At 41.1% G+C, this 24,240-nt stretch overlaps 1 protein-coding gene across 1 annotated transcript; it reads right to left on the bottom strand.

Moving 5' to 3' along the window:
* Positions 1 to 1,394: 1,394 nt before the first annotated feature.
* On the bottom strand, positions 1,395 to 24,131 carry SVOP (SV2 related protein homolog (rat)). The gene is made up of 16 exons (XM_009708029.1): positions 24,097 to 24,131; positions 19,761 to 19,921; positions 18,089 to 18,174; positions 17,021 to 17,119; positions 14,891 to 14,962; positions 14,541 to 14,665; positions 11,796 to 11,859; positions 10,422 to 10,547; positions 9,240 to 9,368; positions 7,781 to 7,854; positions 7,388 to 7,464; positions 6,158 to 6,265; positions 4,557 to 4,668; positions 3,194 to 3,275; positions 2,873 to 2,962; positions 1,395 to 2,161 (listed from the first exon to the last, which is right to left on the bottom strand). The coding sequence occupies exons 1-16, from the start codon at positions 24,129 to 24,131 to the stop codon at positions 1,955 to 1,957; spliced, it is 1,647 nt and encodes a 548-aa protein (XP_009706331.1). The 3' UTR covers positions 1,395 to 1,954.
* Positions 24,132 to 24,240: the final 109 nt, after the last annotated feature.

Here is a 24,240-nt window from a genome sequence, read left to right as displayed (position 1 = left end):
ACCGTGTGTTTCTGTGTCATCAGCCACATCTAAAGTGGGATCCCCTGTGAGCTGAATTGCATTTTCATATTACTGGGAAAAGGAAAGTTCGCCTGTCTAGACCAACTGCTTCTGGAGTCCTTCATTGCAGTCACCATCACGGAGTGGTAAAGGAACGGACAGACATTTTGGTGCCTTGTCAGACTTTAACTTTCCTCAGCAGAAGATACCCACACACAGAATATCAATAACCTCTTTGGCCTTTTTTTATTAGCCTGAGTTTCCTCAGTTTCTTTAAGGAATTATCCACTTCTAATTTTCCTTCAGTGCTATAAACAAACAGCCTAATGCGTCTTGGAGCATTACACTGCACTACCGTGCTGTAAAACCCGAAGTGAAAGCTGAACCCAAACTGTGTTCATTTGTATTGCACCCAAACATGGACTCAGTGACCTATTGTTGCCCCTCAGAAAAGGGGCCTGGTTCCCAGAATACTTAAAATATTCTACTGTGCAAAAATTCGTTGCACACTTACCTATGTTTATGTGAGACAACTGACCACATATACTATAAAAATGTATTGCTTCCCACAGCCCGGTGATTAGCATCTCACTTACATTCGGTTGTGTGTTCCATAGTCTGGAATCCTGATAATAAACTGAGACATGGATGAGACGTGTCTCAGCTTCCTTATGCATTTCCTCGCTGCACATCCGCAGACTCTGAAATCCGACGTCCTGCATAGCGACAGATTTCTGACAAACAAGACAAACTTATCCTCACCTGAACTCTGTTACATTCTCTGACAAGAGCAGCATCATCAGCCTCGAGGAGCTACATCTGCAGGAGTGAAGTTCCTCATCTAAGGATGATTGCAGTTCAGCTCTTCCCATGATTTTTGTTCCTTGATGACACGACGCCAGCTACATTCCTTTGTCACCAGCTTGACGTTACAGTCAATTACAATCAGCAGCTATCGAAAAGTTCTGCCCAGCCGTCAGGAGGCCAGCTTCTGTTGGGAGACACTTGAGAGCAGCTCCATCCAGACTGCTACATGTAGCTATTCAGACCGAGGCATCTTTATCAAAGGTTTTGGCTACACCACCGCGAGAACATACTTAGGCAAATTGAGCAGAAACATACCTGGACCCATGCAGAAAACCACAGCGTGCATCTCCACACACAAAGAGACACCAGTACAGCCGAAGCAGTCTTCACCAAGCAACAGACAGAGTGCTCAATGATTCTGGCAAAGTTACAAAAGTCAAATTCTGCTCCAAACCATCAGCATTGACATTGCTTACATAAGGTTCCATCTCTGCAACAAATACCACTCCTCACTGACTCAAACTACCTGCCTTGGATGGGAGAAACGTTCAGAAAATCGTTTCCAAGCAATCGGTGCCTGTTGATTCTCAAGGAACAGAACCCATAAGCAAGGGAACTAGAAAGCATTGGTTGGTTTGCCATTATCACATTTTGTCGTTGTTGTTGATGGCTAAAAAGTGCAAGGCAGGCATCTAATTCATAAAACCTATTCTGTAGTGCATGGAATCCACCGTGTGCTATGCCAGGTACGCAATAAATATTAATCTTTTGTTTTTAGGCATCAAGAGTACATTATTTTAATTACAGCTTATACTGAGTTGCATTCAGTTAGCTATTTGCTTGACACGGGACATTTTAAGCTGAATAGCTGACCATGCAAGCACAACAGATTTAGAAAAACCCTTCCTGCTAAACTTCAAATGATATCTGGATCAAATGCCTCTCAATACAGAAGTAAAGTTTTTATGAGTGTAAGCAAAGAGCAGCAGAGACACAATTTGCTTAGGTTCAACCCAAAAGTTCCTGCAGTTTGACACATGACATTGGCAGTGACAGTATGGTCAGCTTTCTATGCTTCAGGGTTGGATTTTTTGTGAAAGAGATCTCGCTCGTATCATTCGTTCTTTCGGCAGGTCTTCACGTCCCATCATTCCTGTGATCCGGAGTTTGACCTGGTGACCCCTGGGGAATGAGATCCTCTCCCAACCATCTCCTGTCCCCATTCCCTGTGGCTGGACTCCTGTAAGCCCCGACCTTTTGTTTCAATGGGCAAGAAGCAGGAAGCCACAGCGGCCAGCAGGCAACAGCCGCTGTAAACCACCAGTGTTAAATAGACTGAAGATTCCAACATCACCTGCAGAAAAAAGGCAGAAAGTACAACATAGTACCCCTGGGCTTTACCACAGAAAGAAATACAGATACTAATGCAGTACTAGACATTTTAATTGCGGTATCGGAAAAAATGTTTAACATGCACTGCTGCCTACTTTCTTACCTCAACGATTACACATAGCTATTAAACACTGACAAAACAGTCGGGATTACAATTGCCATGAGGTGCTGCTGCCCGTATGTATTAGGCAGGACTTAAGGAAGTCACAAGTTTTCTACCTAGCACTCTGCAGAGCCGCCGCTTCTGACACAGTCTTCTGAGTCCTGTCCCTGCGAAGCCTGGCTCCCCCAACCTCCCTGTCTTGCTCTTTCCACGTACCCTGAAGGTTTGTACCTCCAGGACCTCAGCCTGGGATCTCAAGAGAAAGGTGGCATTGCACCACAGACAGACACTCCCTGCCATTCACAAATCCCAGCTCCAGGTGGTGGCTTCCAAGGTGTCCTTACATCCAGCCAGCAGCCTGCTTCTTCGTTATATATCCCCCAACATATGGAGCTCTGGAGCAAGAGGTAAATTCAGAGATGAGCCTGAACTCTCCTCAAGGAACAAGCAACAACAACCCTCCTTCAACGCATCATGCAGAGATTGCCCTTGCTTTGGCCCTTACGGCAGAAAAGCAGGTTCTCTGTCACCTTCCTGTGCCTTCAGCCTCAGGAGGAGAAGGGATTTTACCTGTGCAATGAACGGGGTTATGAGGGCTCCCACTCTAGCCATTCCACTGCACGTTCCCAGGCCCAAAGCACGTGTGGCTGTCGGATAAACCTGTGAATAAAGCATCAGCCCATTAATGCTAGCGGGAAGTTCTCTTCCCTCCGGTCTCCTAAATGAATGAAAATTAGTAAGTGGTACTACAGCAGGTTCTGTTAGACAATGACAATGAGATCATCAACTCATATCTGGGGTAAGGTCCATTGTGAGGAGGTCATAAAAATGATTTTCCCACCATGTTCTCACTCCCCTTAAATATTCTCATTACAAAACCAACCTCCTTACCTCAGGAGTGTAAACATAAGCAGCCTGAAATCCTCCTGAAATAAAAGCTCTTGCAATGAAGAGCAGCACAGTAAGAACATTTCTGTGAGAATAAAAAGGAGAGCAGTGTTTGGGATTGTTCTGTACAATCTGTTTGTTTAACTTGGAGGCAAGTGCAATAAAAATGCTAAATTTGTTAGAACGATTTCTTTTGTTTTTTAATGAACCCTTTGTATTTTTTCTGGACCTTTAACATAACAATGATTCCAAACAATTTGCATTCCCACAATCACATCAGTTTTCTAAGTGTATCTGTTCTAATTGACAGCTGTGGCCTATTGAAATAAGCAGCGAATGCCTAAGCTTGTCTAAATGAGAAAAATATATTCCACATTATGAATGGTGCTAACAAAAAAAATGGCACACATGAGAAGGAAGCGAGAGGGCAACTTTCCTGTTTAAAAGACACGAACCTACGTACCACCTGGGTATCTGCAACTTCGTAAGGTTCCTTATTACAAGCTTTCTGTACTATAAGGTTTTCTACAGGGCCTGAAAAGGTTTAAATTCAGAGAGCTCTCTGGCTGTTAGGTCATTCCCTTGTTCGTTAGCCCCGAGGTACAGACATCATCGCACGCATGTGGCATGAAGGCAGATGCAGTCCGAGGCAAACTCTCAGAGCTCGGCTGGAAATTTTGTACCGCTCAGCTTCAAGGGCAGAGCTGCCAACTGAGTCGTTCTTTGGAAAATCTGCATGAAGGACAGATACTCAACAATACAAAAACGTGAATCCAAGTTCTTTTGAAGTTGGGCCCCATGCATCTGCAATGCCAGCACCAAGCTCCACCAGCCATGCTGTATACAACTTCGAGGTTGTGCCAGTCTCTGTCTATTGCTTCTCACCTAACTGTGCCATAGCACTTGGCCCACCGAGAGCCCCTGACAAGTGAAGCAGTCAAAGCAGCTGAATGGGAGGCAGAGGTTGGGCTTGGTTGTGAAGCACTGCCCTGGTAATTATACAGTCAGCCTGGGGAAACATAGGTAATGAATGGCAGAGAGCAGTGCATAAACCAGCTACCAAGGCTCATGACATCTGATCTGATTTAAAAATTGTCCAATGGTTACCTCCTACTCAGATATAAGCTCTTATTTTCCCCTTTGGATTGCTCTGTTTGCAAGATTATAGTGAAGGATTTCTCCTCTCCTGCTTCTTTTAGTTTCCTTCCAAAGTCTGGTAGAAAACCTAACACCATTCTTAATTCTTTCTCCAGTTCAGCATGACCATCTCATGGCTTTTCAAACCACCACTTCCAGTTCTCCTGCCATAATCAAGAAAGAACATGGATGAATCAGACATATCAGTTGTTCACCGTGTTTTACTTACCTTCCAATGCAGAGAAACAGCAGAAGACTGCAAAACGAGAAGACAAAAAAGGACAGGGCCATGGTTTTCTTGCGGCCTATCCGATCAATAATCCATAGTGTTACTAACACGCCTGTAGAAGGAGACAAGTTGACCGTTGGGAATTGAGCAAAGGTGGAGGCTGCAGCAGCTAGCTTTTAAGATAGGCTGGGTTATCTAGATTTGAAATTTTGTTCTCTCTTTCTTTAAAATGCTTTGCTGTCAGAGGCATCAGGCAGGGGCGTAGAGTGGATTGGCCCAGCTGTTGGTGCCACATGAAAACAGAAGCTCTGTGTCCCAGCTGGTGAGTCTTGCTCCACGTTCACAGCCCCACTGGTCCACACATCCACATGCCCACACGCAATCAGCTCTGACATCTGTTAACCACTGATTATTGCAGTGGTTACCAATGTGAATGCTAAAAATGCCTGCCTTATGTCTGACTGGAATATGTTTTATTCAACTTCTGACCATTGTTCCCTGCTAATCTTCCTACTGCCAGATTTAAGGGCTGTTTAGAACTTAGTATTTTCTTTCCGTTGTGCTATTTATACGCTGCCATCAAATTATTTCTCACCTGCTCTTTGATAAAGGAAATAGATAAAGCTCTGTAAGTCTCACAGTGTTAAGTATTCTCTCTTACACAACTTTTCCAGATCCTTTTAAAAGCAGATGTACAGCAAGTGTGGGGATTATTGAAGCATTAGAATTGCCAGTGTCATATTCAGAGGTATCCCTGTTAATATTCCTTACTCTTACTTTAGTATCTATCAGGACCAAGTCAGTCCTTTCAGCTACAGCATCAGTCCAAGAGTACCCACTCTCTTTTCTGTCCACTGTACAAATGACATCCTTCCCAGAATGACTGTTACACAGGACATTCCTCCGATAAGGTAGTGACTATGCATATTTATCAGTCATAGACTTAAAACATTTCACCCATTAAATGGCTTCTCTTTGAGCATTTGTCCCTGAAACTATAATTTCACTATAGAACAGTGAAAACAACCTGACCACTGCCTCATAGTAGTATTTCAAATAGATTAATACTGACAGATCATCTTCTACATCTAAAGAATTATACACTATCTTGCTTGTCCTATGTCAGACTGTTCATTGCAATTCACTGAAATCACCGAAAATCATGACTGAGGCTGGACACAGAGCTTTAGGGAGCAAGTCCTCCACTGATTCGCTACACCTATGATCCTTTTAAAAGGGTTCTGGAAAGTCCTTTACAGATAAAAGTTCAAGTGATTCTGCTCCTTTGATTTAATTGTTACTCTTCCTCTGAATGCCTAATATGTTGCTTGGACAGAATCCATACTCAGATGGGCCATTATAGCTTCACAGAGTAATTACTAGTGATTTGATCTGTAGTGATCAGAGGGGGAGAGAGGAGAGCTACAGCTACTGTGTGTACTGCATATATCAAGTAGTCCAAGAAAGGAGCTCCAGCGCTGGGGGAAATGCACAGGCATTAGGCCAGACAGAAGAGCCCATTTCATTGCTTGTACCAGAGCCCACTCCAATCACACTGAGCTGCTGGCAGTGAAGAACTGGTGCTTCTTATTGCCACTTACCAGGGAATTCTGACAGGGTTGTCCAGAGCAGATCAGTGTAGTCTTCCTCTGTCAGATACTCACAGGTCAGGCTGCACTTTGCTTTAACTTCTTTCCTTCTACTGGATACTGTGGGAGGAAAATGAAAAAAACCCAAACATTTAATATATTTTAAGTAATCTCTTCTCTGCTTACTTTCCTTTACTCCTGCTATGTCTTTATCACTCTTACTGCTGAAACTGATAGAAGGGATGTACTGAAAAGACCCTGTCACACAGCAGGTACATTCTACCTGGAAGATACAGCTAGAACTGAACAGTTTATAATCTTACTTGTGGCAGGATGTCTTACCTCTGCAACCAGCACTATCACAATGAAAACTTACATTTCCTTATCAGCTGTACAGGCTTAGTTATTTTTCAGTCCAGGGCTTGTGACAGTGGAGAGAATTAACATAAATAATTCAGTTTCTCCCTACATAAACTGGGATACTAACACTTCATCTATACTTTGAGAAGACTGAGTAATACCATGCCTTTGTAAAAAACAGTATTTCTAAAGGATGCATGCTCCTTTGTGGAGGCTAACCAGAGTTAGACCTCTCAAACAGCTAATACACCGTTGTACAAGCTGGGGATCTGTGTCTTCTCTGAATAATACCCATTCTCTTTCTATAATTTTCCAACTGTCAGACAGTTTTCACTAATTACAAGTGTTCTGAATATAATCATGCCTCCCCTGGGGAATCAAACTTTTCAAGCCTCTTCTTAATGTGGTCAAAGCACTTTTTTTTTTTTTTTAAACACAAAAATCTGCAACAAAAAAGGCGATGGTTTCCCACCATTATCTTTTTTCTCAGCAGGACTTCACATCTTGAGAACCTGGGAGCTCCAGAGCAGCAGTTTTCTCTATCGCTGAACTAATTAGGCTTGTCAAAGCTGGAAACTTACATTTATTCAATCACTTTTTTCTCAAGAAGAACAGACACTTTTTCTAACAGGTCTGCCTTGAAGGTGTCTTGCTGTTTTACATTTTGGGCTCAGAGACACTGCAGGACCTCTTTGCACTGTGCAGGAGACGAGGAACAGTCTATCAGCAATGTTTAAAATAAGTAACCCTTTAGGTGGATGCCTTAAAATTCAGGCTGGCAGCCACAGTCCTTTCCAAACTAACAGCAGAAGGTGATCTAATAAAAGATATTCCACCACTTAACAGGGTATATTTAAAAAGAAAAGATGGACTAGTACTCACTGCTGCAGACGTCTCCTGCTTGGAAGAACTCTGTAGTTAATAAAACTAACCCATAATATGAAAAAGCATTGGAAAACCTGCAAGGAACAAAATGAGAGAGGAAGTCTCAGCTGGTCAAACCTATAGCAAACAACATGAATCAAAATTGAACCCACTGGGTGAGGACCTCCACTGAATGCTACCTCAAAGCTATTTCCTAGCAGCATTTAGAAAATGAAAGGGCAATTAGATTGAGAATGCTAGTGAATGGGTGGTTTAATAAATTACAAATCAATACAGGTTGGGGGCTTTTTTTGAGGAGGAAGTTGCATTATCTTAGTGATACTGTAAAATACCTCCATTAAAAGCCATTTAGAATTGTGCTGGCACTGAGCCATTTATATTTCCTCTTACCATATAAACCAGAGTAACAATGTGGTCCATCTAAAATGGGGGGTAAAAAGGTCCCTCATTTTTCCTCGGTCTTCCTGTTGAAAACAAGCAGAAGTCAGATGATCAGGGCACTCACTGGTCCTGGACTGGAGGATGCAGAGTGGCAAGGGATAAAACAATACACAGTACTATGTACTATATCTCAGGATGAGTGTTTGGTTTCAGCTGAAGGCTCTTCAGGTTGTAGGAACCACACTGGAGCTGAGATCCAAGTAAAGAACTCCTCTGCCAAGGGGAGTTCTCTAGGAGCATAACGATATCAACACCAGTTCATGCACAGGGCACGCTTCTCCTCCACAAGGAAGGTGAGGATCTGTCAGAACAAGGTAGGGCTGGAAAGAGGTAGAGCAGAACTTTGCCAATCCACAGGTGGCATATGATTCATGTGGCCCACAGCCAGCTCCTGGAAATTAGAGCAGCCCCTCAGGGCTTCTGATCAAGGGTAAAGTACAGAGGAACTACAAGCAGCCCTCCTGCAAGCAGACCCCTTTTAAACTGCTTGGTTCTTAGAGAGAGAGAGAGTGGAGGGCTCAGCCCATAAACTTGTGGATAAGGAAAAGTACTTTCCCACTCCACCCTGAAAACAAAACCATCCAAAACTTGGAGAGTGTTCCTGCACAGCCCATCAAAATTACGGTGACTGAACCAAGCATTTGTGAAATGCACAAGAGCACAAAACCTCACTGATCCAGACCTTAGAAAATCCCATCTCCATCTCTGATCAGTAAGAAGCTGTCATTACTAACAGGCTCCCGCCTAGCTTTACAATTTTGCTTTTGTTCAGATCTACAGGTCTCCCTCTGCTGTCCTTCCTTCCTGGCTAACTTTGTAACTTTCTTTTCTTATAAAAGTCTGCTGTTTGTTCTGTAAACGCAGAGCTGCTTTGTATGTTGACAAAACATAAAAAAGTTGGCCATACAAAGCTGAAATGAAAAAAAAAATCCAACGCAATTCATACTGTAATATGCAGCTCAGAAGTAACAGCCTGAATTATTCCATGCATTAGGACTGAATAGGAGCTTGCAGCTTTTCCACTTCAAAAAATCATTATTAGTTTAAAAATGAGGTGCAGCTAAAGAGTCAAATTCCATCTTGTCTCATGAGTTCAGAACTGGGAATTCTGATCTGAGTTCTTCGGTAGCCTCAAGGATTGACTTTCTTTAATCACAGGGTCTTAGACGGAGGTTAAATAACATTAATGCCCTCTTTCCATTTCAGGATTTTCATGTAAATAAAAATGAGAAACTAATTCTTCCTCACTGTGAAAGAGGGATATATGATCATATCTCTTTTTTTTTTTTATTACTGGGAGACATTAAAATTAAACTTAACATTGATTATTTGCTTATAAAAACACATATGAATATAGCACAGTTTCATTGTATCCCATGTTATTAAAGCGGCTGTTACCTGTACATACCTGTCTGGAAATAATTAATTTTCCCAAAGGCATTGGAGCTCCATTTTCCGTTGCTATCCGCTTTAAAGTGGCAATCGCTTTTTCTTGATTTCCAGATAATACATCATACCTGGCACTTTCTGGCAGCCACTACGAAAGCAAAGCAGATCACATGCAATGATGTCAAAAGCACAGCAATAAACAAACTGGGGATTTTTTTTTTTTGCGGGCTTACAGAGGGAAATCTCAGTGACTCCAGCAGACTACTCACATAAGAAAGGACTGCAGAACTAATCTTCAACAATTCAGAGAACCACCTTCCTGCCAAATCTCAAATTCTTCATTAGGCTTCGAGAAACTGCAAAATCCCACTTTCACTGTAAAGCCAGAACTCCAGTCTAGAATCTTTCCCTTCTGTTACCCTGGTTTTGTTCTTGAGAAATGTTAGGCATTTTTGCAGTTTCTTTACATTATACCTTCTCAGTAGAAAAGGCAAAGCATCCAGTGCAGATAACAAGATGCTCTAGGCATTCAAAAATTTGCTTTTTAAGTTCTTTTTAGAAACAAGCATGTTAGCACCGGTATAACTGGAGATCTTTCTGAAAAACATTGTCAGTGACTAAGGAATAATAAGAGCTGCTAAACCACCTGACAAGGACATAGATCTTTGAGAAGGCTGAGTGATTGGCAAATATATTATCTAATAGTGCACTGAAGCTCAGGTCTAACTCATATATGTCTTATTTTAGAATCTGACCTGCACTATGCAGATTTTACTCCTGATTTGGGTGGATTTTTTAAGTAGACAGTAATTATAAAAGTTATGATTTCAACAAAATAATTTAAAAATTTAAAAAGCAATCAGGTAAACAGCAACAGCTTTTAATAAAATGTTGATTCCACTGAGCTCAGTTGAAACAAAGTGATTAAATTGGAGAGGTTTCCAGGCCTGATTTGGTTTCACAAAATTCCAGCCCCCCATTGTCCTCCAGCAACTACAGTCCCATAAACACAGCCCTCACTGGAATGTTTTTACTAGCACCCTGTCGAAACAACAGCATTTTTGTCATTATTTCCGATGTTTCAAACAAGATACCAACAGAGAGCTCAAAGCTGTCACGATTTCCTTCAATCAAGTTAGAGAATCAGGCAGAGAAGTGGTAGATGGATGGAACATACATTCGTCTTTGAAAGAATACCTACAAAACATAGGACAGCGAAGAGCAAAAGCGGGAGGGCAGAAAGAATGAGAAGCCACCGCCAGCCAAGAGTGGGCATCACCAACACTGCTAGAAGGACTTCAAACACAGTCCCAATGGCCCAAAAGACCTGCCAAAGCGAAAAGAAACAGTCACAAATGAGAGTAAGAGGGGTCTCAAGGCCTCCTTCTTTGTAGCATTCCAAGACGTGCTCTCTAGGGATAGCTGGAGAGAGAAACGCCAGAGACATTTCAAATATGCACCACTGCATGGAAATAGAGTCCAGACATTTTAAGGGGATTTGCTTACATGTTGCAGAAGCTAAAATGTTCATTTCTGAAAACCTAGCATGGACTTTCTCTAGACACTCACGTTTAACTGTAGGTAGCTTCTCATAAGGAATAGACTTTTCTTAAGCAAAATGACTATTTGTCTATGAGTATTATTCCCAGCTACCACCATGAGATTTATGGTTTTCCTTACCAAAACCAAGCTACCAAAGCCACAGAGTTTGGCCTGTAGATGAAAGAAAGAATTGATACCTTCTTAGCAAATAATGGAGCTGGCATCCTCTTACATATCCTACCCATGCAGGATTATTCTCCTTTAGATTATGAATCCACTTAGCTCATTATTTAACACTCAGAATGTATTTCTAACCCAGGGTTGCTCAGAGGCAACCAAACTGTGGCAGAACAAAAGTGACACAAAAAGGAGTAATTCATCTACTGACCTCTATTTACGAAAGATTAATCAACTGAATGTAGGACTAGCCAGCAGTTATCTTAGAAGATTGGGTTTGCATTGAGAAGGTGCTTCAGTTTGGTGAGGTTTTCCACAAGGATGCTCCTTCCAAACTGACTGATGCAGACAAGTAACGGCACTGTTCTCTGACCTTTCCACCACCCACTAAGGGCTGCGAATTTTGTCTTGAAGTATTTATAGGGAAAAATTCTGCTCTCTGTGACTTTGATAGATTTGGATTGAATATGGCAAGCTGAATTTAGCCCTGCATTTACTGAACAGTCAGTTCTCCGCTATCCATTACTGAGTTGTAGATGAATATCACCACGAAATTAGTGACACCCAAATGGCCCCCCTTGTGCTAACAGCAGTAACTTAGGCAGTGCTGGATGCAAGTTAATTTGCAAAAAGGTAGATTCAACAAAAAGAGTGGAGCGTTAAGTGAATGCTTGAGGTGGTTTTTGGACCTGAGCTAGTACTAGTGTAGGGGGGTAACCTCAGCTCCACACTAACTTGGACAATCAAGATTTGACTGCAGCTATGTGTGAGATTTCTCGTCAGTAGGACTGAATGGATGTAACCAACAGCAGAATTTGTCCCTCCAGAGACCAGTATGCATAGCTACACTGCTCACCTCTATTAATAAAATGCATTTTGCTCTGGCTTTCATTGGAAGGAATTCAGCATATAAGGTTACCCTGTAAAGAGTGAACATTGAGAAAAATGTCATGTTAGCATATTGAGAAAAATGCCATGTTAGCACAACGAGAGAGGTTCAAACATTTCGTTTGCGCTTTATTAAAATTGCCAAACCCATAGTAGTAATGCAGAACCCTTCCTGGCCCTCAGAGTCAGCAAGACTGTGGACACTGGTTCAGAGTGCCCTTTCTACGTCAGAACAAACCCCCTCTAGTTCATCATCGCAATGGAGGACAGAATTTGCTCTGTTCCTGTGATTTTGTATCCCTATAGTTAGCTAAATGTAGCAGTTCTTGATGCATACGTTTTCACAATCCTGCTCTGGTCTGGGACAGGCGTTATGCCTGTTACTTTCAGCATTCAACACAAGCTCTTGCTGGGTAAAGTATTTCTTCAGGATTTTACAACTGGCTCTGAGAATTTCACATCAGTCTACTCCGCCAGGTTTCAATTCTCTAAGAGGTGAATACTTTCAAGGTCTGATTCTGTTACTGGTATAAAATAATTTGCATTCTTTTATTGTGGGAATTCAAAAAGAAATCATCTAATTCTGCAGAGTCTTTGTTTCATCAATGTGCCAAAGAGTAATGGCACGGCTTCTCTGTGAGTATTTCCTGAGGATGAATGCAAAGGCCAGCAGCCAGTCAAGGCTCTCTCGTCTTCTTCAAACCACCTGGTAAGACTTGTTGTTCTTTGCTCCTACTCTGTTTGCATTCCATTGACTCATCCTGTTTCTGCCTCTGAACTCCTTAGGCTTTCTTTGATGTTTGTGACCAAACTCCTCCTAACTTGACAAATGGTGGATTGATCTCTGAGTAGCTTCCCAGAACTAAGTTCATCAAAGTACAAAGTTGTACACAATATTATATTAAATCAGTGATTAAGAGGAGAAGGAAGTAAAATCACATAATGAAATGTAGAGCAGTCCCCTATATATCGCAGCAGAAAACAGGAGCTGATTAATGCTGTACAGAACTGTTTTCTTAAGAGAATACTTCATATATTTGCAAGTCAGGATATTGGCACTGTGAATGAATAGTCATACTCAGCGTTAGATAACATCTCGCAGAAAATTCCCAGAGGAGGCCACAGCTTCTCAGGCGCAGCTCCTACATACATATAGACAGAGGGCTATCTGCTATAGTCACTTAATTTATTATTGCTGGATGCTTTCTTTTCGATAGTACCTTTCATAAAAATCTCTCTCTCATGCCCATTGCAGAATATACAATTATAAAGATACTCATGTCATTCCATTAAAATTCAGCCACTCATATCCAAAGTTACATAGCCTACATAAGGATATTAGAAAGGAGCTACTTTTCCTGCTTCATACGTATTTACTCCTCTGTCAAAGGAATCACTACTATGGTTAGAACAAGAAACAGACTCAGCAGCACTGGAATCCACTCTGAATTCTGTAACCGGCTCTTCTCTGTCTCTCATTAAGTCACGTAGCCTTTGTGCATTATCTGCCCCCCTGTAAAATGGCCCTAGCTGCGCTGTAGCTGTTCCACTGGGGCTCTGTGGAACATCATTAACATGTGCTTGCAGTACAAGGCATTATTAACTTTGATGCTTTGTCTTTGTTGTTCTCCTGCCTCATTCCAGTTGTGCTCAGTTGGAACAGCAAGGCAGAAACTGCCTCACCATTGGTCAGTACACAGCAGGCTAAGGACTTTCCTGTTTTACATACACGTTACGCTTTCGTGCAGCTTCTAAAGGTGGGCAGGAGAGCGGTAAAAGAAAATTAATAATACCGTGATGTTCCATCTCAGCTCTGAATCTTTTGTCTGGGAATGGCAATAGAGAAGACAGGATATTGACTTGTCTTGTGAAGGAGTCCATGAGCCATCAATCAAAGTTAGACTCTGACTACTCTGAAATAGCACCTCCATGGGGCAAAATATCGATTATTACTAAGGATAAAAGACTACACAGAGAGAGAATGGCTATACTCTTCCCTTTGCATTTATAATTAAAAGCCTAGAGCAGAGTTATTTATTCCAGGTGGAAAATTTAGAGATCTCCCTCTTCAGTGACTGGAATGACACAGTAATAAATATCCTGATGCTGCGTTCTTACTAGAAATGTGTCTGAGCCATCAAGATATCTTCAGTGCCCCAGGTTTGGGCTGTGTGGTTGTGGAATTCCAACTCAGGTTGAGACATGAAAGTTCAGGTTCTAACTGAACAATAATCTGCAGTTTTACAATCAGGAGTCAAGGCTCAGCTCTAAATGCCAGTGTTTAGGTCATAACCAATCTTGCAACAAGACCACGTTGTCCCTTATGGACTCCACCAACACAATCTAGCAACGTAGTGTTTAGTCCCAGCTACAAAATGCTGTCTGATGTGCTTTACTCACTTCTAGGTGGGCTCTTTGGGCCGCTCATGGTTTATCTGAGAGAGTGAGAGAAGCTTAAAAGGACTTAAGGCATATAGCATATTACATTTAGGAACCCAGCTTGTTCACATAGGAGTCACTGTAAATCTGATTCACCTCAGTGATATATTAGGTTATCTTCAAAGCCTTTTCAGATTTTAAATATTAGTTCCAACATACTTAGAAAAAAATGGGTTTGGGACAACTGAACAGAGGCATGTCTTCAATTTGACATAAGCATTTTAAAAAAAATAAATAGAAAAGAGAAAGTTTGGACTTGTCAATATTTACTTACGACTGAGGCACTCCTCCAATCCCAAAGCCCACCAGGCCCCTCAGCACCAAGATCCAGCTATACACTGGTGCAAAACCACTGAGGATCCCATAATAGAGTGTCCACAACACACTGATCTTTAGGCCCTGTATTTAACAAACAAGAGTGAGGAAAAGAAAGTCTCTGCTGTAACACAAATTAACAAAATGTAAAGTAGAGCTTCAAACTCCTTTTATTTCATGGGAGGTCAATTCTGGCTCTGCTTAATTCTGCTTCATACATGTGGACTATGACATCTGTGAACATCATGCACTGAAACATCCACACTGTAGAAATATTAGAATATATTCTAGTAGGAGCTGAAGACTTACTGTTTTTCTCCCATACTGGTCTGAAATGTTTCCCCAGAGGGTGGAGCTGGACATCATTCCCACAAACACCACCTGCGAAACACCAGAAAAAAAATCTTACCCTTAACAACAAGACAAGTGAAAATTTCCATATGACAGCAAAGAGAACACAACTTCACAGTGAAACTAGAAAATTTCAGCTCTAACAATGGAGCAAAATGTCCAGGTGTTCTGGGTATAGTTCCTTCGCAGCAGAGGCTATTAATTATGCATATAGTGGGAATTTTCAAAAGTCACTCAGCATTAACCTAGCTTCACTTCCATTGACTTGAAGGGGAATTTGCTATCGCTCAGGAATGGGGATGAGCGTCAGCAGATTGTTCAAGCAAAGGTGTCTCAGATTCTTCCAGTTGTGGGCCCTTTTTCAGTAGTTGTCTTGCTTTTGTTGAGGTTGGGAATCTAAACACAACATAAATAAGCCAAATCTCTGCCAGACTACTTGTCATCACCTCACCCTTATCTTAGCTGTTAATTTGTGAACTACTGAATTAGACCAATGTTGAATATTTTTGAGCTTTTTATAAATGGAAGAAAATTAATTATAAGAAATGACTGGAGAGTACAATTTGCCACTAAATGGAAATCATTGTCTTGTTTCTTGCTTGGTTTTGTTTTTTTTTTGCCGAAGGGTTTTCATAACCCACTAAAAAATCTTTCATTTCCTTCACAGCAAGGCCCCACTGAGAGTTTCATTAGCATTACTGAGGGGACAAGCAAGTGGAGACATGAGCAAGTGCCTGGGTTGGAGAGGGGAAGTAACTAGGTACCCCTCGAGTCAGCTTTGCAATTAAAAGATCCATCCAGCGACAAACCAGTCTGACACTAGAATGTGCACTCTGGTATTATACACATTGTGAATCTTGCCCTGGAAGATGCTGAGTTCTCCAGTTCCAATGAACATATTCATGAATAAAAGCTGATCGGTGTCGCTTGAGGTCTGCAAGGCAGAGCTGTTCGAGGAGCCTAGTGCTGATGCAGTACCTATCAACCAGCTCACCTCCAGCCTCCTATTGCCACTCTCAGCTGGTTGTCTCAGATTTGAACGGAGATAAAATTAGACCTTACAATTTTAGGGAAGTCTGAAAAAAGACGGACGTGTCAAAGAAAATATATCGTACCCTTTCCAGAGGTGACACCAAAAAGTATAGTTTATTCTGTACATGGAGACAGAAATGAAATCCTGCCCGATGAAGGCAATGACAAAACCCAAGCACGTTTTCCCCGTCAGGAATTTTGTCTGAGAAAGAAGTGCATACTCAAGTAACAAGTGGGGGAAGAAGCAGTTCTGTTTGTCAAAGCTTTTGTCTTATGTCCACTGACTCCTTGTCCTTCTGATTTTGCTCACCAAGAATAAAGTTGTGCTCAGCTGAAAGAAGGAACAAGATCCTCCTCCAGATGGGCTGGCTGCGTTCGGGTATGGGAAAGGACATGATCTTAACTGATTTAAATCCACTGAGCATTTTGACCAATTTACCCAACACCACAAATGGCATCAAAAGCTAAAGGAAAAAGAAATGTAGGAGTTAAAGTGCATGCCATACAACAGTGGCATATGCGGAGAGAAGGGTCCCAAAACCAGTTTTCTTATCCCTAAAGGCATTGCGTGTTTCCAACATCATAGCACCTACTTAGAGGTGTTATTATAAGAGCTCTGCTTGCAAAAATCACTGGATGATCGACCTCAAAAAGTGATTGCTTGCTCTCTCTCACGGCTCCCAGTCTGTCTATCTACAAGTGAGCTTAAATGTAGTGAGAGAGAAAGATTTTCAAGAAAGATAGTCAAAATTTACCAATCCTTTTTTTTTTCAATTAATCAAATGGTTTGAATTTTAGGACGAGTCTGAGTCAGTTCATGTATTTTCCTGGAAATTACATGAAACTTTGAACCTGAAACTTGCAAAATTTCCTCAGTTCTCACTGAGTTTCATTTCTTCAAGCTCTGGGTTTTAAAAAAGACTCCTATATTCTCCCAGGCCAAAAGCATTCTGCAAAAGCCATGAACAGATTTGACTTTGGGATATAAAGCACGTCTGATTAACAATGAGTGGAAAAACTTTACAGAATACAGGAGCTGTCAGTTATTTTTCCTACCGATGTGAGCAATGCAACCTGCCAGCTTGGTAATCGCCACTCACAATGAAGCTGAGGAGCTAGGATACTTAAAATCATCATTTCCATAGCATCTGCCATCTAGAAAGGTAAAAAAGAAACAAAAATAAGTAACTGCCTGAAAACACAGTCTAGAGAAAAAAAGGAACAGGTGCACTTTTAAACTAATTTCTGACTGTCATAATGTTTAGTATCACTGGCAGAGAGGATTCAAAGAGCCAAATTAAAAGTTATTGGTGGGTGATTTCGAGGCGATTTGTCTGGTCAGTCATCCAGGTTCATTCACTCCCATATTGCATATTACAGGGATGAGTTTTCAACTCCTTTACACACAGATTCAGTCAGAACTGTTTATTACCTTATAACTTACTCCCTTTCTCCCTTACACACTACTTCTGGATTTGTATCAAACATAATAGGTAATCTGTGGACCAAATTCCGCTACTGAAGATCTAAACCATGGCAGATTGTCACCTTATAAGTGGATGACAGCTAGTAAATACAGGCTCCATATATCATTAGCCTAAAATATACCAGAGTAGATGTAACATATAGTGCTTCAGAAATAGCAGAAAAAGTGAAAACAAAGCCTGTCTTTCTGTTCTTGATATCAAGGTTAAAACTACAGTATTGGGCTGCTGTTCACCTGAAATGGAGATTACAATGATACTGACTAATATAGAAAACAGAGATTGTAGCTGATGGGATGAAAATGGTAAAATCACTGCCTGAAAACCAAGATCTGCTTCTGCAGGAGTCGCCTAGCACCCTTTCTATTTGAAACAAGCATTTCAAGTAGAGAATCAAAATGCTTTTTCAAACCCTGATTTATAAGAATTTCAGAGACAGAGAAATCAATCAGTTATTCATTATCCCCACAAAACAAGTTTGAGTCCAGCTGTCATTTTAGAATTTCAAGTAAAATTACTTATTTATTGTACAATTATCTGTTTGGAGACTTTTTGTCTACAGAGAATGGCTACATTATTTGAAATCACTGAGATTCTCTAACTGATGATCATGCAATTGACCTTGATAACAATTACTTGCCCATGCTAATCCAGTAATAACAGAGAGCTTCCACTGGAACTTTCCAAATCCAATGGCTTCCACCGCATCTTCCACCATGAAAGTATCTAGAAAGAAAACAATTCTAGTGCAGAAGTGTATTCCTTTCTTAGTAAGAGCCTTCCCTTGAAACAGCATGTTCTGTGAACCTACCGAGATCCAAAATATATGAGAGCCAATTAGCTTTTATACTGTTCCTACTCAGGAAAATTTCCATGTTCTTCAGGAATTGTGCTAAAGCCAAAATAATTCTAAATATTCCTAGAATATTTTATTCACATGGAAGTAAATCAGTGTAGCACCAATGACGCCAGGACACGTTCAGCCTATTATTCTTGAGAGTGACTCCACCAGCCACCGAATTGCGCTTCCTCTGGTGAGAAGTACATGAGCTGTTCAACAGCATGCAGCAATACTACGCAAGTGATGGAAATTGCAGAAGAATATTTTATTGTATGGAGAGTCAAACTGTAATTATTTGAATCAAGAAATTGTCCAAGACACATATATCTTAAAACATATTTTTGTTAAAAATGCTGATGGTTCTTGTTTCCCACCCTTTGTCACGACCTCATTATTTTGTTCTATCTGAAGAAGCTGAGATATCTCAAATTCCTTTGCTCAAGTGCAAAATGAAATACCCAAGAAAAATACATTTAATATTCAAGTTGCTTAAATCAATTTAAGTCTCAAAGTTTTAATACTTCCAACAGTTTAAAAAAAGTATATTCACCACAGAAAAGCTTTATCTAGCTAAGAGTTGGACATCCTCACAAAGCAAAACACAAAACCACAAACCACAAGGAAATCAAACAAAATCTAACTGACAAAAGGAAGCAGAGATATCATAAGACCCCAGTTTGTGACTTTAACCCAGGCATTTGACGTGATGGCACTGAAGCACAGCATTATCGGGCTGCTGCATCACTTGCGCTTTTCGGGGTGATGTGCCAACTGAAATTCTACATATATCTGTGGACTTGCACTGATGCACTGAGTCTTTTGAGAAACTCACTGAGCTCACTCCATGCTATTCTGGCTTCCTGTTGCATCAATATGTTAACAAATAAGTCCCTGGGAAAACAGTCATCCTACAAAATTTTAGTATGCCTTTAGTATGCTAAGACAAAACCAACCCTTCTCACATCTTCTAAATTGGTGTTGCCTTCAGGGCAGTCAGCACTTCTCTGCTAGGCAGAAAGCAGAGGCTGGGATGTATGTTCATTGTGTCCCTCTTGTCCTCTAGGCAAGGAGGAGACAGGAACACTGCAGAGGCTTCATGCTCAGCCTTGAAGGTGAGCCACGGGTAACTGCTCCAGTAAACCTGGCGATGTTTTAGGAGCGCTGATCAGTTCTAAAGGAAACTAAGTCAAACCTCCTGCACGACATAGGTGGTGACAACTGGATACACAACTCCTTAAAAGGGTCTATTACTGATAATATAAAACCAAATACAAACATTTCCCACCCTCAGAGAACAAGGTAGCTAAATCACGATTTTCAGGTGTAACATAATTTGCCTGTGTTATTGTTTCCTTCTTTCATCTGGGGACTTTTGACTTCTCTAAATCCAATGTATTCAGCCTGGTTGCAACATGACTGAAATGAAGAGGCCACACCTTTCTCCTTACAGGGAAACAAGAAACCTACTCACCATCCGTTGGGTTGGCAAATTCTTTTGGCACTGCAGCTCCATCCTCTAGCTCAACAGGCTCTAGCTCTGTCCGAACACCCTCAATCTGAATTTCATGTTCTCCTGAAATGACATCCTCATCTGACCTTGAACTTTCCCCAGTGCGGCGAAACTTGACCACCCTAAGAACACAGAAACAAGGATTAATACTTTGGTGGGTCTTTTCCAGATCGAAGCTGTGTTTGGTTAACCTTGAAGCCCTGTCTGGTCAAACAGCGGCCAGGTTTCTCCTCACCCTCCTGTCTCCATTTCACATTCACAGCCAATGCTGTGACTTTCACTTGTATCTGCTTTTAGGTATGGGAGCCTGTTGGTTGCTGCTGGTTTTGGAAAACCTGCAGAGTACATTGCTATGTGATATAGGAATCACTTTTGTACAAGGAGGATGTTATCCTGCTAACTATGAAGTTATAAAAACAGATGGGTTATAAAAATAGGATTAAATGATATATATTTAATGATAACCATGTTTTGTGTGCCTAGACTTTTATTCTGAATTAGACATAGCTGTGCCATTGAATTTCTGGTGCTTTGTCCTTGTAGGAAGAGCCCAAATCCAATTTTCCACATTGTTTTCATAAGAGTGATTTGTGTCCTAGGGGAAGCAGAAGTCCTGAAATTTGTCAGATTTTTAAACATTACGCAGTGAAGTACGATTCATAAGATAATGCAGTGAATTGACTGATTTTTTTCCATGATGATGATGATGGTGATTCTGTAACTGTAAGTATGATCACTTTCATCTCTTGTCTTAAATGGAAGTCTTCAATATTATGTAATTAACTAAATACCTGTATTTTAAGAAACTACTTGATTTCCAGTACTTGGTTCATCTGAGCATTTTTTGAATCTCTGGGGTAATGAGGTGGGACAGAATAAGAAAGTGAATCGAAGGATACTTCCTTTTTTCACTAAGTCCAAGTTGAGACTGAAGAGCGTACCCGCCTGCCCGTTACAGCCCTGGCACATGCGATGATGACTGTCACACGAGTCTCATGCTCACAGCTGCCTGTATTTTATATCATTTCTGGCACTAGCTGAGATAATCGTCTAATCTCTGCAGCAAGGTCACGGAGAGAATAAGACGTGAAAAAAGAACTTTGCTAAATTGAGACAACTTTCATGTTTTGGTTAGAGTGATTTCATGCAATGCTTCATGTATATAGAGGAGGTCCATTTTCCATCAATTAAGTTTCCTGTGACCAAACAAAGATTTTGGAACAGATCTACCATATTTAACATAACGGATTCCTCAAGCTTCCTTCACTTTACCTGCAACATCAGGGTAACTTTTTCACCTTCACCACTGACAATTTCTTGGACTTCAGTGAAATAGTTCTTTGGAAATAGATTAAATTAAGTCTTGCTGCTACCTCCTCTGACTTCCAGTACACGAACATTTTAATTCTACGACACAGATTAGCAGACAGCTTCTTGAACTTCAGTTTAATCCTTTGGAACTTCAGTTTAATCCTTTGGTTTAGGGGTCAGCAAAACTAAACTATCAGCATCCTTGCCAAGTGCAGCTGCAGCAAACTGCCATGCATGTAAGACATTTCTAAAGGTGATCTGAAAGACTTTTCATATTTGGTAAGATCTCAACTCTTATTTTCTCTTACAAGTGCTGATGACACAATCAATACTTAATATAAGGGCAAAGTGATGGGCAATCTACAGAACTCCTGTAAATGGATTTTGGCCCAATGGTGGACAAGAGCATGGAGGAATGAACATCTCAGTCGTCCATGGGGTTTTTTTATACAAGGGGAGAAGTCCTGGCTATGACGAGCCATTCAGTCCAGCTTAGGGTTTCACTGTGGTAGAAACATAAAGCAGAGGGATACAAAACATTATTATTTTTTTTTTTCCTCACAGTTCTGGCACTTATATTATTTCCCTGACCACATCCCATCAGGGGAATTGCACATATTCATGAATGATATTCCTGTAGTAACCTGGGGAGAAAGAGAGAGAGAGAGAGAAGTACAGTGACCATTTTGCGAGGTTATCACTCATCTTTAGGACAGCCTCCTTTGCAGGCTGTTGAGATGTTTTGGGATGATTTTTTCAGGTAATCAGGGCATTCTAAGATCTGTATGGGGCAAATATTCCTTGTACTACATTAGTAATGATCTCATCTGCAGCAGGTACCTAAAGTGTTTCTCTGACCTTTATGTCTTGGCAGACAAACAAGAGAGTCACAAATTTTGTCTTCTAAGATAACATTTGAAGATCTTAAACACAAGAACACAGAACAAAACTCCAGGCCTCTTCAAAATGAACAAGAAAACTACATTGACTGCAGAGAAACTAGGGTTTATCTCACATTCTCATTTGGGGTATGCAGAGGATCCTTCACTCAGTTCTAAGAAACAATGAAACTCGTCTGAATTTAGGTTCATAATTAGTTCTATTGAGAAACTCAATTTTAAATTCTCTTAACCTGACTGTTTTTTTAACCTCAGTACAACTATCTTGGTTTGAATTTTCTTTTGCTGACATATAGGACAAACACAAGTAACTACTACTCTCGTGTTAAAATTGTCACTGAAGATATAATCCTCATGGGAACTACAAAATACACACTCTCAGCAAACAAACACTGAAATTTGTATGGCCATGAGATGACTTTTTTACTACAAAGGGCAATTAATATCAAAGTACCATTCATATCTTATTCGCAAAAGCTTTACAAGCTTTCCTGGTTTAACTATACAGGAAGTAAACGTCCGTATTTCTATTTTTTTAGAGGAAGACTATTACTATAACTTCAGCAGTCTCAAGGCTGGGTGCAAAGTTCATTGAATCATATGGGCACCTTTTCCTCAGATTTCAGGAGGTCTAAAGTGCCTTTACTCCTTGGGATTATGACTGAAAGTCATTCATACAACCTATGCTGGTAACTGTTCAGTGTCCTAGTAAGCCACAGGCAAAATAGACATGCCAATAAAATCCTTCCTGACTATAAAGTACCTGATCCCAAACCCTCTGTATTACTGTTTCTTATTTTGTAATATTTGATGAAGTAGACTTTCAGAACTGACCACTTTGGAGATGATGGTTCCAGAGGCTGTACAAAGGCAGTGACTGATCTGAAAACTGTAAATACTTCAATGGCAATCTAAGTAGAGAGCTATCTGGCCACATTCCTCATCACAGCAAATAAAAAAAAAATGTTTATCACTCAGGAACCTATGAAACAAATTGACACAAATGTAGAAGAAAACACACAGTGATATTTACTGTTCCATACTTGCAAAATTCTTCACAGCTGAGACATCTCAGAGAGCTGCATTTGTTTGCAAGATCTCACAGCACCAAATACATCTAATTACACCTACATTGAAAGGTACTTTAGAACATTCTTCTGTGTTTTGGGGTTTTTTTTTAAAAAAAAGATTGAGAAAAATGGCCTAATGAAATTGTGTTTTATTCTTTTTACTGACAAGCTGAATGCACCCAAACTAAGTATTTGAAAATAACTGCAGTTCATGTCCATTTCCCCAACTTATTGGAAATGTTATGGGACAGTTCTGTCACTGACACGAGCTCATTAATATTTAAAATCAACTTTAAACATTTATTCCCTGCCTTGCAGAGTCAATGATTTATAAATAGGAATACGTTTCAAAGTCCCTGATAATGGAGCATTAGGAGAAATGCACTTGTTTCCAAAGGAAACATTTGGTATTCATGAAAAGGAAATACTGGTGTTAAAAGGCAGCAATGCTTTTATCACCTTTTTGCACAGATCCAGCAACCACATCCCAACAGCAAAGCGTTCCTCACAAAGAACAGTGTTTTCCCTGTGCAGCAACGTTTGCTTCTCCAAAACGTGCAGTGACCAAATATCGACGACACTCACCGCGAGCACACACTGGCAAAAAAGGTTCTGATCCGCAATCAGTTCACGGCACGAAGGAGGACGCCGAGGAAGATGCCTTCCCTAGCGCAGCGTTATTTACAGATGCAATCCACCTCACAAATGCAACAGTCATGTTTCCTCTCAAAAAAATCCTTCGGCACTTCCACAGTTTTATTCCATCCCTCCTTATTCCTACCACCATCAAGTTCACCCCCCAAAATAAAAACGGAGTGAATTTATGTAACGAACGGATCCTTGCGTGCCCCCCGGACGCTGAACCCCGGCAGCCAGGCAAGGAAAATGGCCTGCTTCCCGGGGCCTAAGGCACCTCCCAGAAATAATTCCCTTAAAACCCACCAGGATCCCCAATACCCCCGCAGCCCGTGGAGAAGAAACCCTGCACATCCCCGCTCCCCTATCGGTGCTACTCACGGCAGCTGTCTCAGCTGGAATAAATCATCCTCCATTGCCAGGCTGCCTCTGCAGGAGCTGCTCTCATCGCTCTCGCATGGCGGGGATGGCTCCAGCTGCGGGAGGCAGGCGCGGGCGGCTGGACAGCTCCGGCGGCGCCCGGCA

The sequence above is a fragment of the Cariama cristata genome, unplaced genomic scaffold, assembly GCF_000690535.1.
Source record: "Cariama cristata isolate BGI_N322 unplaced genomic scaffold, ASM69053v1 scaffold26379, whole genome shotgun sequence".
In the NCBI taxonomy this organism is placed as follows: Eukaryota; Metazoa; Chordata; class Aves; order Cariamiformes; family Cariamidae; genus Cariama; species Cariama cristata.
Note: the sequence above shows the minus strand (reverse complement) of the source record. Positions and strands in the feature narration are given on the sequence as shown.

Coding starts and splice junctions, on each gene's coding strand:
- SVOP (XM_009708029.1), bottom strand. CDS start 24,131: ATGGAGGATGATTTATTCCAGCTGAGACAGCTGCC. Junction 9,369..10,421: donor TCTTCGCTGTCCTATGTTTT/GTAGGTATTCTT, acceptor TTGCTTTCGTAG/TGGCTGCCAGAAAGTGCCAG. Junction 7,855..9,239: donor AATTAATTATTTCCAGACAG/GTATGTACAGGT, acceptor TGTTTTCAACAG/GAAGACCGAGGAAAAATGAG.